The sequence below is a fragment of the Gymnoscopelus braueri genome (genome assembly GCF_963280865.1).
Source record: "Gymnoscopelus braueri genome assembly, chromosome: 10".
Taxonomy (NCBI): Eukaryota; Metazoa; Chordata; class Actinopteri; order Myctophiformes; family Myctophidae; genus Gymnoscopelus; species Gymnoscopelus braueri.
This window is the reverse complement of record NC_137611.1, coordinates 56,495,164-56,510,389: the sequence shown is the minus strand read 5'-3', so window position 1 is coordinate 56,510,389 and position 15,226 is coordinate 56,495,164. Positions and strand designations below refer to the sequence as shown.

Below are 15,226 nucleotides of genomic sequence, written 5' to 3'. Positions count from 1 at the left end.
TTTCGACGGCCAGCGCGAACATAGTTCTTCTAAGCACTCAGAACTCCAAAATGATTCTGATTCCAGGTAGAGTGCACCTAGCCATGTTCACCACTAAAACAAAAAAGAGATCACTTTACCTATTTCAATGAGTCGATTCCATGCCTAAACAAACACACACTCAAATAATAATTCAAACTACAACTGTTAGGCTATTAAGCTTTCAAATGGTTTTAGGACAAACTGATCTTGTGTGATACAATGGACCGGCATCCCTCAGGTCATGGAATGGGTCTGCTTGTGTCCATCCAGATGAAAGGCCTCTGTGTGTTCTGTTTTGCCTTCTGGATCTGACCACTCAGGGGGATGGCCCTCAGAAGGGGGTTTGGCTTGGTCTCCAGGGAGGTGTCATTCACTGGAAACTCCCCATGGTACATGTACGCTCAACACAAAAGAAAATAAACATTTTCATTAGCATTCATTCTTCAATACTTCAAATCATAATCTCTACATTACATTAAATGCAGAATAAACTCTTAACTCTCACTCATTCACTCAAACAAAGAAGAGAAAAGACACAAGGCCAATCACACAGAAAGAGAGAGATCGGCACATCCTATAGCATAGGGTAAAAGTGGTGGGGGCCGAGGGACTGTGGGAGCCCACTGAGAGGTGGGGGCTTGAGGGGATAGAGACAGGGAGCCTAGGCTCACATGCACTCACTCACGCACTCACTCACACACAAAAGGGTAAGAGACAACCAACAGTGATTGTTTGTTTGGTTCCAGAATTAAATGTCTCAAACAGACTATACTTTTTTTGAAGAATGTAAAGGAGATTTCACAATTACTACAATTACTAACATGTTTCATTATGATTTTCCCCTATTGTTATTAACGTGGCGAAATGGAAAATATGTGTTTGCACACTTTTATAACATGCTCACAATTATAATGTTTATCATTAAATGGCATGCATTATAAACGGTGCATTACTTATTTTAAAACTCAAACAGTACACTAAAATACGTATCTGAGAACATCTGAGGTGAGAATGTGCTGCCACATAATTTTTCTCTCTCTCACTCTCAGCTATGGGCTCTAATCAGGGCCTTATGCTCCCACTGCTCAGAGGAATGGGACACTGTGATTGGTTACATCAAAGTATACCCTTCTGAGTTACTCAAGTAAATATACTCATCACGCATCTCTCCTGCTTCACCTCCCCCCTTGAAACATGAGAATCAGGTTTCAGAAACACAGAGAAAAGCACGCAGGAAAGAGAAAGTACTCAAGTACCATACTAGCCACTACTTGAGTAGAAATACTCCCCAGGCTAAAATAACAGCCTGTGTGTGTGTGTGGACCCCCCTTTCTCCCCCATACAGAGGAGAAATAGGAGAGCAGCAGACGAGTGAGAGTAGGACAACTCCCACTGTCTATGTAATACATTACTTAGCTAAACCCATGATTATTATCATCATTAATATTATTATTATTATTATCATTATTACTGCTTATACCTCTTCCCGCCTTTACGCTAAACGGTCAACCTAATCAAAACACCATCATATTCTTCAGACATAAACACACAGACCTCCACACACACAGTGTGGATATTAGCCACTCACAGACACAAACAAAAACGGCAAAGACAGACACATAGACACATCCTGCAGCTGACAGGCAGACACATAGATACCCACAGAGACTGACAGACAGACAAACAAAACATTTTCATCTCCTCACTTGTACACATGTATAGCTATTACATGTATGCAAAATGTATGAAACAAAAACTAAAAAGATGCACCTACACACAAGATAAAAACAAAACCCCCCCAAAAAAAAACGTTAACATCGTTAACATCGCAGTAACACGGAAAACCACAGTTTTCAGTGAATATAAGTAGCAGCTCACGGCCGCAACTCAACAGTTCAGTACACGGAAAATCACCGTTTTCAGTGAATAAGTAGCCCGCCTTTACACTAGACAGTCAACCTAATCAAAACTCCCAATCCCAAGAACTACTCAATACCCATGTGACAAAGTACATTCGATCAACTTATTACAAAAGCAACTAAGCAACGAAAATAACCCATCACCAGAGTGACCAAGGAAAGTTCCCCAAAACAACTGAGCACACAAGTGATAAGTACAGTCCATCCACTCATTACATTAGTAACTAAGTAACGAAAATAACCTATCACCAGAGTGACCAAGTAAAGTTTACTGTTTGTTTTTTTTATAATTTTTTTTTTTTTTTTAGCTTCATGATCAGTCAGGCAAAATTATTAGGAGACAGAGCGTGACGTCTTAATCTGATGCGTAATCGCCTGACACAGAGGCATCACTGAAATGCAAGCCAGATACTTTTGACCAAAATTTCAATAAAAATAAATTTTAACATGAACCCAAAACCCTCCCTCAACAAAGGCAAAAATAATGCCCCACAGACAGCACTTAAAAAAGTAAAAAAATAGGTTCTTTTCATCGAAAACATCCTGAGGGACAAACTACTGAGTCAAAAAACAACTCACCTTTATTGAAGATTGTCCCTCAAATGAATTCAGAAAGTCAAAAGCTGGTTCGCCATTTGTAGTAAAGTGCATTAATCTGTGGGACTATTTGCCCTTGTTTAAGGAGAATTAAAGAGTCCAGGCATTCCATCTCCTCAGTTGATTTTATTAAGGAGAGAAGATAATTACTTACATGGTTACAGCTTTCGTCAGGACAAGAGACAGAACTCCACTCAGAGTGGATATTTATACTCAGTGTGTGTGTACATGCATGCTGTTTTCTATAGGCATGTGCACGAGGTGTATGTGTTCTGATCCAGATGCCTAAATGTGTGTGTGTCCTGTGTGTGTGTGTGTGTGTGTGTGTGTGGGCATGTATGGATGTACTTCAGTGTGCACGTAGGTGTGTGGGTTACAAGTGCTGAGACTATGTGTGTAAATGTGTATGTGCTAAATTAAGTAGTTTGGTGTGTGTGTAAGTCCATTGTGAGAGTTGGTTAAAACAATATAGTGGTCAGCTAAGGTCAGATGTCCCCTGGATAATGGACATCTGGACCTCCTAACAGAATGTGCCCCTATCTCCTATGAAAGGGCTTAGGGTGTCTGTAACTAATCGGGAATGTCTCACTAGGCCAACTGGTATTCACTTTAAGGTTGACCACAGTAATCAATGGACTATGTCCACCAGGCCTTCACTAGTAATATGCATGGTTACATTGCAATGTGACTGCATTACAATATGGGTACTGGTAGATTAGTGTATAATGATATATGATATTATGTATGGATACATGTATGTAAGTACAAGGACCATGTGCTGTTTAAATGACTGTTCCTCACTAACCATCAGAGTTTTCTGTGTATGACATCCTGCGGGGGATGAGTGTCTCTAGGTCTGTTCTTTGTGTGGTTCAAATCAGGCCATGTGAGTCTTCATGTGTGTTCATCTCAAGTATTTCTAGACTATATGCTTATTCTAAGATACTACAGTATCAAAATGTACTTACTAGAAGTACAAGTACTTGTTATGCAGAAGGTCCCATTTCACAAGTTTTCAAATCAAAATCATGGGATAATTTTTTTTTTTTTTAAATACCCAGGGGGACCGCGGACCCCCCCCCCCCCACCCCCCCCCCCAAAAAAAAGAAAATCGTTTGGGGGTACAAAATCATGGGATAAAAAAAAATACCCACAACCCACAAACAGCCAAATTGTCAACGGATCCACAAGCTCACAACGCGACACGAAGCGACGCGTTTTGAGCTTGTAGATCGGCTATTTTCAAATTGCCAAAGTTTAAATAGGGCTGAAGTGGTTTTGTCAAAATCTACAAAGTAACTAGTAACTAAGTTTTCAAATAATTGTAGTGGAGTAAAAGTACAATATTTGCCTCCGAGATGTAGTGGAGTAGAAGTAAAAGTATTGCAAATTGGAAATACACCAGTAAAGTAAAAGTACATCAACATTGTACTTAAGTACAGTACTTGAGTACATGTACTTAGTTACTTTCCACCACGGATAGTTTTAGTCATAGCCTTTTGAATTAAATTCCATTTAGTTTTTGTCATATTTGAGTCATCTGAAATGTTTTACTTTTAGTCTAGTTTCAGTTGACTTAAATATCATAAGATTTTAGTCGACTAAATCTACAGTTGATTTAGTGGACTATATTGTATTTTGGCGGGACCCGATGGCGTCGTAATGCCTGCTGCGTGCCGAAAATGCAGACTGAGCTTGTAGATCGACTATTTTCGAAACGTGTTACCCACATGCATAAAATGACTTTTCTATTCTACTGGATCTCTTATTTTTTCTCTTCTCATCTCTTAGTCCCTCCCTAACATTTTAGTCTAGTTTTTATTTGTTGACAAAATTGTCAATAGATTTACATTTTTTTTAAAATCTTCAAAGTGTGAGAACTACTGATTTAGGAGGCATTTGTAGAATCGGCCTCAGGAAGTAATGGGTTAACAAGAAAAAAAATACACAGTCATAATGTAAAGCAGCTTGCAAGCTAAACAATTAAAAATTATGAAACTCTGTTGAACACTGTTTCAAGAGACATAGCAAATTTCATTGTATGAGATCTATGAATTTGGATGTTGCAACTTTGAAATATGTAGTTCATTTCTTTGGCCACCAGATGGCGATCTTATTTTTTTTATTTTTTTGCGTTGTTTAAAAATGTAGGTTAATACAATATAACCTGTACAATCTGTATGGTAGAGTATGTTAATACAATATAACTTATACAATCTGTATGGTAGAGTATGTTAACACAATATAACTTATACAATCTGTATGGTAGAGTATGTTAATACAATATAACTTATACAATCTGTATGATCGAGTATGTTAATACAATATAACTTATATAATCTGTATGATCGAGTATGTTAATACAATATAACTTATACAATCTGTATGATCGAGTATGTTAATACAATATAACTTATATAATCTGTATGATCGAGTATGTTAATACAATATAACTTATACAATCTGTATGATCGAGTGTGTTATTCTTTTTTTTTTGTTATCAATTGTTTGGCCAAATTCATATCCTTTTGGTGGTCCTTAGCACAAAGAAGTTTGAGAACCACTGATTTAGGAGGCATTTGTAGGATCGGTCTCAGGTCCTAATGGGTTAAATTGGCATGTAAATATGAAACAAATGCATAAACATATGAACATGACAAACAAAAGTTGTAATTGTTGCCTGGTTGTTGCTGTCCTCGTGCAGGGTCAGGTGAGAGGGAGGCCGCGAGGAAGACGCCGTGAGGACGATGATGAGGATGATGAAGATGAGTGTGCGCCCTGTTGCAGTCACTCTTTTTACACTCAGAACAGGTCTGCACGCACATACGTACACACACGCACGCACGCACGCACGCACACAAATGCATGCGCACACACCAGTGATTGAAGTACTCAAATGTGTTTTACTTAATTAAAAGTATCAATACCCTATTGTAGAAATAGTCTCTTTGTTACAGCCAAGTACACGTTTGGTATTCAAAATACCAAAAGTAAAAGTAATCATTATGCAGAAGGTCCCATTCACAAGTTTTCAAATGTATAAAAAATCCTTTGAAAATAGCAGATCTACAAGCTCACAAAGTGTAGATCGACTATTTTCAAATTGCTAAAGTATATATAGGCTATAGGTCTGAAGTGGCTTTGTAATAACAATCAAAATTGTCTCAAGACACTTTACATGTAGAGTAGAGACCCGACATCCCACCCTGAGCAAGCAATTTTGCGACAGTGGCAACGAAAAACTCCCTCTTAACTGGAAGAAACGTCAGGCAGACCCTAGGCTCTAGGGTGGCGGCCTTCTGCCTCGACCGTGTCGGGGGAAAGAAGAGAGAGAGAGGGAGAGACAGACAGAGGAGAGACAGAAAGAGATACAGTGCAAGTAGTAACAATAACAATAGTAGCAAATATAATAGTGTAAGATAGTATATGATAATATAATATAGTACAGCAATAGTGTGTATGCAGTATATAATGGTATAATAAAAGAATGTTAAGATAATATACAGTATAGTGTAGTGGTATAGTGTAATGTAGTAGAAATCCACGGTCGTGCTCCATGGAGAGGCCCGGTCCGCAGTCACAGTATTGAGCCGCAGCTGGGGGTCCATGGACCTGCGACGTGGGAAATAAAAGAAACTCCGGGGAGCGGGTCCCCGGTTGTAGAATTAGTGGCAGGCCTTACTAGAGCGTGAATCCGTACAGGGTTAATTACGATTGTACCAATGGGACACAAACCCACACAACCAAAGGGAGGACGAGAAAAGAGAGGACAAGAGGAGAGAGGAAAGGGGAGGGGGGGGGAGAGGATGACTCTAAGTCTATACACTTCGGCTATAGGCTTTATCATCACACACACACACACACACACACACACACACACACACACACACACACACACACACACACACGTGCAGGTCATTTTTACCGTAAGCCATAATGTGTGTGTGCAGGTCGCAGGAAGATGAGGATAAAGATGAGGACGATATGGACGGCGACAACGCGTCGCCATGGCAGCAGGTGGCCACACCCAACCAGGCTCAGAGCCCACAGCGCTCACCGCTGACCAATGGCACGGCTCGTAAGTTCTCCCTGTCACGATCATGACATTTTAGTCGATATTTAATTGTCACAACTGCGATTAACTCTTTCACTGACTTTCACTGATTTTCGTGTTTTATAACCTTTTCAACTGGTCACAGAAAATGTTGATCCATAATGATCCATCGATCCACCGTGTGTAGACAAAAACACGATATGTGTCCGCTCCTCAGAGGAAAACATTTTCACCCGTGAGGTAACTTTTTCTGCCACAGGCACGCTGAAAACACCATAAAATTGTCAAAAATGCACGTCTTTCCCACGTCCACAACTGGCCACAGAACATTTATATACATTATGATCGCTTGTCAGACGGTTAGTAATAATAATAATAATAATAACTTCAATTTATATAGCGCCTTTCAGAAACCCAAGGACGCTTAGTAAACACAAAGGGGATCATTGTTCGTCGTCCAGACAATTTTTTTTTAACTGGAACTGTCGCTCCCTTTGCTAGAGCCCGTTGAAACCACTGTGCCTCGCCAAATCCAGGGCAAAAGAAATTAACTCGAGTTACAAACATTTGCAGGAAACCAATAGACAGAAAGTGGACCGAGGCGGAAATCTTTGGGTGACGTTATTTCCGTATCCGTGTGAGTTACAGTGAAAGTGGTCAATTCGGATTATAGATCACAGCGCAATCTTTTATAAAACAATTAAAAAATAAACGGGAATTCTCGTCCGTGGCAATAAAAATGAACTTATTTGTGTTTTTGCCGTTGGCCCTTGGAACATATAAATAAAACGTTTATTAGTGTGGTTGCCCTAACAGGGCAAACAGACTATAGTTCTAGGGATACTATATTAATCTTTCTAGATAAACAATACTTTGGCGCGCATCTCCTCCCACAGTTTATTCTTCCCAATTTAGTGCCATATATCAAAATGACCGGCTTCACCGGGAATCGTGTGCTTATATTTTGCTAAGAGATTGGTTGAATAGTTTAATTGATATTTATTTATTAGTGCATTACATTTCCCCATCCGCTTTAATGGAAAAGTGAAAAAACTCAAATTAAAGTATTTTTTTCTCAAAAACCGTAAGAGCTAGAGCTACCAGATTTGGAGGGAAGGTTCATAATTTAGTCCAAAATTATTAAACAAATAATTACACTAATCGGCCTCATGGTGGCGCTATAACAGCCGCTTTTACGTTTTGGCCTATAACTCTTGAACCGTATGTCGTAAAATAAAAATTTCGTTTTCCCTGGATTTCTTGGGTCATGACGCAACTCCCCATATAGACCACGCCCATTTGCGTCAGGATAGATTTTCCGCCATTTTGAATTTTCTTCAAAACACACTTTTAGCTCCTTTTCCTACATATTTTTTTCCAAATCTCACAAAAATCGGTACACATGATCTCTGGACCCATGCGATACTCTGGACCGTAAATGGCTTCCAAAGTTAGCGGGAGGGGCCCGTTTTACAAAAAAGCCCACAAATCACGAACAAAACGTCCAGTCAATCCCAAATTTGAATCACATGTCAAGGGTGGTTTACTCAACAGAATTTGATCCAAGATGGCGCCGCCCATGGCTGCTGTGGTGTTGTTTTGTGTGTTTTTATGTCTGGATACGTGTTCTGTGGCATCTCTTATGCAAGAGAAGAACTTTTATGTCTTAGGGATTCCACCCCCTTGGACATTTTTCCTACTTTTCTCACCCGATCTACGGACGTGCTGGATATCCTGGTCAGAGGAACCACAGTCTTCACCCAGGCTGTGAGGTGGGTTAGACGACAGCGGGGGAAGAGAGCAGGGGCTCTCTCTAGACTGCGAAGACGCGGCTCCCGGACCCCACTCCCAGGAATATTTCTGGCCAACGTGAACTCTTTACGCAATAAAATGGATGAACTCCGGTGCCTGGTAGCGAAAAGTAAGGATTACCATTCTGCAGCAGTCTACGCCATCACGGAGACATGGCTCTCCGAGGACGTCCCAGACGCAGCAGTACATCTGGAGGGTTTTCAGCTGTACCGAGCCGACAGGGACACACTTTCGTCCGGCAAGGCCTGCGGTGGAGGGGTATGTTTTTTCGTGAACGAGTCCTGGGGTACTGACGTGACAGTGATTAAACAATACTGCTCGACTGCTCTAGAACTCATTATCATTAACTGTCGCCCGTTTTACTCACCCCGTGAGTTCAGCTCTTTTATTCTTGCTTGTGTGTACATTCCACCCGACGCTGTTGTCGAAGAGGCACAGAGTGCATTAGCCGAGCATATAATGGATGCCGAACGTGTATTTCCGGACAGTGCTGTGATCGTGTTGGGGGATTTTAACAAAGCAAATCTGAGCCGGGCTCTCCCCAAATATCGGCAGCAGGTTAAATGCCCCACTCGAGGGGAGAGGACGCTAGACCACTGCTACTGTACCATCAGGAACGCCTACCACGCTGTTTCCCGAGCTGCGCTGGGAAAATCTGACCATGACATTGTCCACCTGATCCCATCCTACAGACAGAGACTAAAAGTGTCAAAGCCTGTAGTGAAGTCATACAGAACGTGGAATAGCGAGGCTATAGAGAGAACCAGCGCCTGGTTAGAGCGGGCTGGCTGTGACGAGGGTTATGTGGAGTGGGCGGGGGCTGAGGCTGGCAATGACTTGGATGTGTACACTGACACTGTGTCGTCATTCGTCAGCTACTGTGAGGAAGCGTGTGTTCCGACTCGGACCAGGGTCAGTTACAATAATGACAAACCCTGGTTCACAGCCCAGCTCAGAAGGCTGAGGTTGGAGAAGAAGGATGCGTGGCGGAGGGGAGACAAGAACAGGTTTAGAGACGCCAGGTACAAGTTTGAGGCAGCTGTTAAGAAGGCAAAACATCGCTACTCTGAGAAACTGCAACAACAATTCTCAGATGGTAACGCTGCCTCTGTCTGGAAGGGTCTAAAACAAATAACCAACTATAAACCAAAACCCCCTCAGGTCATGGATAACACTCTCCTGGCTAATGAGCTGAACAAGTTTTACTGCAGATTCGAACAACAGTCTGCCCCCTCTGCTCCTGCCCCCCCTCCCCCCCTCTCCCCAACCTCCTCTGCCCGCCCATACCTCTCTGTCTCAGAGAGAGAGGTGAACCGCCTGTTCAAGAGACAGAACCCCCGGAAGGCGGCCGGACCGGACGCTGTCTCACCCTCCATCTTGAAGTTCTGTGCTGACCAGCTGTCCCCTGTGTTCAGTAACATCTTCAACTCCTCCCTGGAGCGCTGTCAGGTACCAGCCTGCTTCAAGACCTCCACCATCATCCCTGTCCCCAAAAAGCCGAGGATCACAGGCCTTAATGACTACAGACCCGTTGCCCTGACCTCTGTAGTTATGAAGGTCTTTGAACGCCTCGTCCTTGCCCACCTGAAGTCCATCACAGACCCTCTCCTAGACCCCCTGCAGTTTGCGTATAGAACCAACAGGTCCGTGGAAGACGCGGTCAACATGGCTCTACACTACGTCCTGAAACATCTGGACACTGATGGGACCTACGCCAGAATCCTGTTTGTGGACTTCAGTTCGGCGTTCAACACCATCTTGCCATCCATACTGGAATGTGGGCTCTCTGCGCTGCAGGTGCCTGACAACACCTGCAGGTGGATCACGGACTTCCTGTCCAACAGGACTCAGCGGGTGAAGCTCGGGAAGTCCATCTCCGAGCTGATGACTATTAGCACCGGTTCCCCGCAGGGCTGTGTCCTGTCTCCCCTTCTGTTTTCCCTCTACACCAACTGCTGCACCTCCAGCCACCAGTCGGTCAAGCTCCTTAAGTTCGCGGACGATACCACCCTGGTAGGCCTCATCTCCAGGGGGGATGAATCTGCTTACAGGAGTGAGATCGACTTGCTGGTCTCCTGGTGCAGCCGGAATAACTTGGAGCTAAATGCTCTTAAGACGGTGGAGCTGATCGTGGACTTCAGGAGGAACCCGCCCCCTCCGTCTCCAATCATACTGGGAGGCACTCCAGTCGCCACAGTGGAGTCATGCCGCTTCCTTGGGGTGACAGTCTCTCGGGACCTGAAGTGGGGGCCCAACATCGACGCCCTCACTAAAAAAGCCCAGAAAAGACTGTTTTTCCTGAGGCAGCTCAGGAAACTCCACTTCCCAAGGTCCATGCTGGTGAACTTTTATACAGCCATCATCGAGTCCATTGTCACCTTCGCCATCATCATCTGGTTCCCCGCTGCAGCGGCCAAGGACAAGGCCAAGCTGCAGCGGGTGATACGCTCGGCGGAGAGGGTGATTGGCTGCCCTTTGCCCCCCCTGGAGGCCCTGTTTAAAAGTAGGGCTTTGGGGAGGGCCAGGAAGATCATGGCTGACCCCACACACCCAGGACGTCTCTTTGCCCCGCTCCCCTCAGGCAGGAGGTTGCGGTCACCAAAGACTGTGAAGGCACGACACTCACACAGCTTTTTCACCACGGCCATCCGGCTACTGAATGCTGCTGGTCCCCCCCCCCCCCCCCTGACCTTACCTGACCTCAGAGACTGTCCTAACTGAACACTTGATCTTTTTGGCACTTTTTGGCACTTCTCATATTTATTTTTATTTATTACTTGTTGTTGCACTATGATGTGGTTTGCACTGTCTTGTCCTGTCTTGCACCAGTCCTGTTGTAAACTGCGCTCCACTGCATCAAACCAAATTCCTAACATGTCTACATGTCATGGCAATAAAGTCTTCTGATTCTGAAAAAAAAAAGAATTTCCACTTTGATCCATAGGGGGCGCCACAAATGCTAAAAAAGTAACCTTTTGATGCAAAAAACATATGTTGGGGGGACCAATCCTCTCAAAATGAAACGCAAGTGATCTCAGGAGTTGCGTGACAATGTAATTGGCGCAGCCTCCGACGGTATTCCTCCCAGCGTATTCCTCGAGTCCCGGCGGCAGCGACCCGCGACTCGCGTCGGCGCAACCACACTCTGCAATTGCCCTGAATTGCGACGCGTCTAGTTTCTGTTTGGCTTTTAGGCTTCTTGAACCCAAATTGCACAGGGCGGATAATATGACTGATAACTTGTCATGTACAAAGAAATGACTGACATTTAATAACTTCATACTTTACTTTACAAGGCGTGTTTGTGTCGTGTTTGTGTGTAACAGGTTTGAGTGAAACGTGTTTGCGTGTAACAGGTTTGAGTGAAACGTGTTTGTGTGTAACGTGTTTGTGTGTAACAGGTTTGTGTGTAACATGGTTGTGTGTAACAGGTTTTAGTGAAACGTGTTTGTGTGTAACAGGTTTGAGTGAAACGTTTGTGTGTAACATGGTTGTGTGTAACAGGTTTGCGTGGTAACATGTTTGTGTGTACCAGGTTTGTGTGAAACATGGTTGTGTTGTAACATATCTGTGTGGTAACAGATTTGTGTGTAACATGTTTGTGTTAACAGGTTTGTGTGTAACATGTTTGAGTGTAACATGGTTGTGTGGGTAACATGTTTTTGTGGTAAGGTAACAGGTTTCTGTGTAACATGTTTGTGAGAAACATGGTTGTGTGGTAACATATTTCTGTGGTAACAGATTTGTCATCTTGTTTTCCAGCAGTTGGTCAGCTTCCTGCCCTGAGGCCACACCCCCATCACTACCCCACCATAGATGAACCTCTACCCTCTAGTAAGGCACACACACACGCACGCACACACGAGTCTTCCCCATGTAAACAAGTTTCGCTCAGAGCATGTCGATGCCAAGTGTGCGGACGTTCCATGTCGCTAATGTGTATTTTGGTTCTCTTATATATTTGTTTTCAACCACACGAAGGGCTGCGCAGTAAGTTGATTACAGTGGTGGCAAAGATGCGCAGTCCCTGTATTGTCTTGAGGTATTTTTACTTTCCTTGCGCATTTCCAGTTTTCTGTACTTTTACTTAAGTAAGTTCAGTACTTTTACTCTACTCCACTATATCTCAGAGGCAAATATTATACTTTTACTCAACTACAATTATTTGACAACTTTAGTTACTAGTTACTTTTCAGATATCAATTATTACATTATAAACCTACATTAACCACTTTTGCCCTATATTATACATAAGCTATTTGAAAATAGCCGATCTACAAGGTCAAAAATCTGCTATTTTCAAACATGTTAGTACTTCTACTTTTGGTACTTAAAATATATTTTGATGCCAATACTTTTGTACTTTTACTCAAGTAACATTATGAACACAGGCCTTTTACTTGTAACAGAGTATTTCTACATTGCAGTATTGATACTTTTACTTAAGTAAAACATGAAGTACTTTTTCCACCACTGGCCCCATGCGACGTCCTCCAGTGGCTCGTTATAACGACCTTCTGCCGTGTGGGGTTGCAGAGGACTGCCAGAGCACCGGTCTGTTGGTGACTGCCTAATGCGAGTCTTCACCACAGGTTTTTCTTTAGGGGTTTTCTCCCGTAGCCTATAACCAAAGGTTAGCCTGTAGGCACTGGTCAATCGGATGGTGGTAGCCAGGATTGAGACTGCACTGTCCACCTCCGGGGGGGGGGGGCGGGGGGGGGGGGGGGATCCCATGCAGTTTGGCCTAAGGCTGCAAAGCACAGAGTTACCGACTTACTGACTGCCACGAGGAGGCACAGCAAAGGTCTTGGCTTGGTGATGGAGAGCCAAGACCATAAAAGTTTAATCTGCAACATAATGTTATACAATATGTAATGGGGGTCCCTGCTTTATCTCTCTCTCAGCTAAGGATTCCTTGGACTGGAAAACAATGTGTGTGTGTATGTGTGTGTGTGTGTGTGTGTGTGTGTGTGTGTGTGTGTGTGTGTGTGTGTGTGTGTGTGTGTGTGTGTGTGTGTGTGTGTGTGTGTGTGTGTGTGTGTGTGTATATATATATATATATATTTGAGGCGCATGTGGACAGTCACAGAGTGTATTATATATATTTGTCAAGCTATGTAGTATATTTGCAGTTTCCCCGCTTGAAAGGGATGATACAGTCCATAGGAGGTTTTAACTGGGTTTCACTCATACAATGACCACAACTTTGGTTTTCCTTTTAGTTCTTCTTTACTTTAGTTTTTTGTTGTTGCAGTACAGCTTATGCAGGTAGTGTGTAGTAGGTATAGGTATAGGTATAGGTGAAAAACCTTAAATGAAAAATAAAACATAATCACTGTAAATATAATGCACATGAAATAATAAATGCAAAATATAAATGCTTTACATATATTTTTTAACACTTGTGAATATTGTTTTTACTTTCTTAGTGTCTTTTTATGAATTAGGTTTTTAAACAGTTTTTAACAAATGCAGTCTCATATGAAATGCAAATATAATAGACTGAATTTTAGCAGCATTCAAACTGTTCCTATCAATCTACATTTCTCAATAAACAAATCACATTTGTTTTTAAAACAACAATCATGTTGCTTTAACTTGAGGACATCAAACAAACAATTGACATTGAACTACAACGCACGTTCTAACGTGCGCCACAAACGGCAAGTTTTATGACTCTTAAACAAACAAACAGTTCGTCTCTCACCGGCTGCCTCTCCAGCTTTTTATGGCTGCACCAGTGCTGCTTTGATGTGTTCTGCGCGACGTTGCTGTTGCAGGACGCACGCTTGTTTGTTTGGTAATAATGGAGGATTGTGGAGGATTCTCCTCCTTCTCCCTTCTCTTCCACTGTGGTTTGGTTTACAGGCTTCTTTCAGGGGTGGTGCTTTATAGTGTAGCGAAGCTGATTAGTGATTGGGGAATGATTTCAGACAGCTGCCACTCTGTCAATCAGCCCGACTTTTTAACCCTTTGATATCCAGTGAGGATTTCCAAGTTGACTTCACACCTCCCACTCGACCTTCCAGTGGAGACACCTGGGAGGTCGCACGTTACAAAGGTAAACTTGGGTCCGACGGTTCGTTCTGCTCTTCAGTGGGAAGCAAGACGACCAGTCGCCTGACGTCTCTGTGAAGAACTGTCGCTGGGATCTCTTCTTTGAGTTTTTTAGATGTTTGGTGATTTGCTTTTGCTGTGGTAGGCCTTGTGACAGGAACAGGGTAGCTTGGGAAGGTTCTGACGTTGACATCCCTCACAATTCCTTTGCTGTCTGAGTTGACACTGACCACTCTTGCAATCCTGAACTGACCCCTGAGGGCGTTTTGGTCTGCAATCCAGACGATGTCTCTGACAGCGACATTTCTCTTGGCTGTATGCCACTTGTTCCTTACGAATAGGTTAGGACCAGCGAGTTGACTCCAGTGCCTCCAGAACTTGTTAACTTGCGCTTGCATTGCTTTAAGCCTTTTGTAAGGATAGTCACTGAAGTCGAAAGTTCTGACATCTCCACTCTGCGATGCTCGTCCGAGCAGTAGACAGTTAGGAGTGATGAACTGAACGCTGTCTTCTCGGCTCTGTGTCCTAGCGTCAATTGGTCTTTCATTCGCAAGATTATGTAGCCATGTAGAGAGTTGTTTGGAATTCACTCCAACTTAGCCCCGACTCTCCTCCCAGACTCTGCAGTGCTCTCTTGACGATGCGCACAGCAGCTTCTGCGGCACCATTCCGGTGTGGAGAATCGTCTGGATGAATTTTCCATGTCCATTCTGTGCCATTCTTGGCAGCTCTCTCTTCTAGGGTAGCTTTGTCAAGATTGTCAAGG

The 15,226-nt window shown here is 43.2% G+C and overlaps 1 protein-coding gene across 3 annotated transcripts in view; it reads left to right on the top strand.

The window, feature by feature from the left end:
* Nucleotides 1–15,226, top strand: part of hecw1b (HECT, C2 and WW domain containing E3 ubiquitin protein ligase 1b) — a 135,905-nt gene that overhangs the window by 41,909 nt on the left and 78,770 nt on the right. For 2 of the 3 annotated variants that reach the window (XM_080440630.1, XM_080440628.1), the window contains exons 16-18: nucleotides 5,242–5,348; nucleotides 6,488–6,615; nucleotides 12,166–12,237. In XM_080440630.1, coding sequence (XP_080296756.1) covers nucleotides 5,242–5,348; nucleotides 6,488–6,615; nucleotides 12,166–12,237 — 307 coding nt within the window. The remainder of the gene's footprint in view (nucleotides 1–5,241; nucleotides 5,349–6,487; nucleotides 6,616–12,165; nucleotides 12,238–15,226) is intronic. The other variant, XM_080440629.1, reaches the window with a different exon arrangement.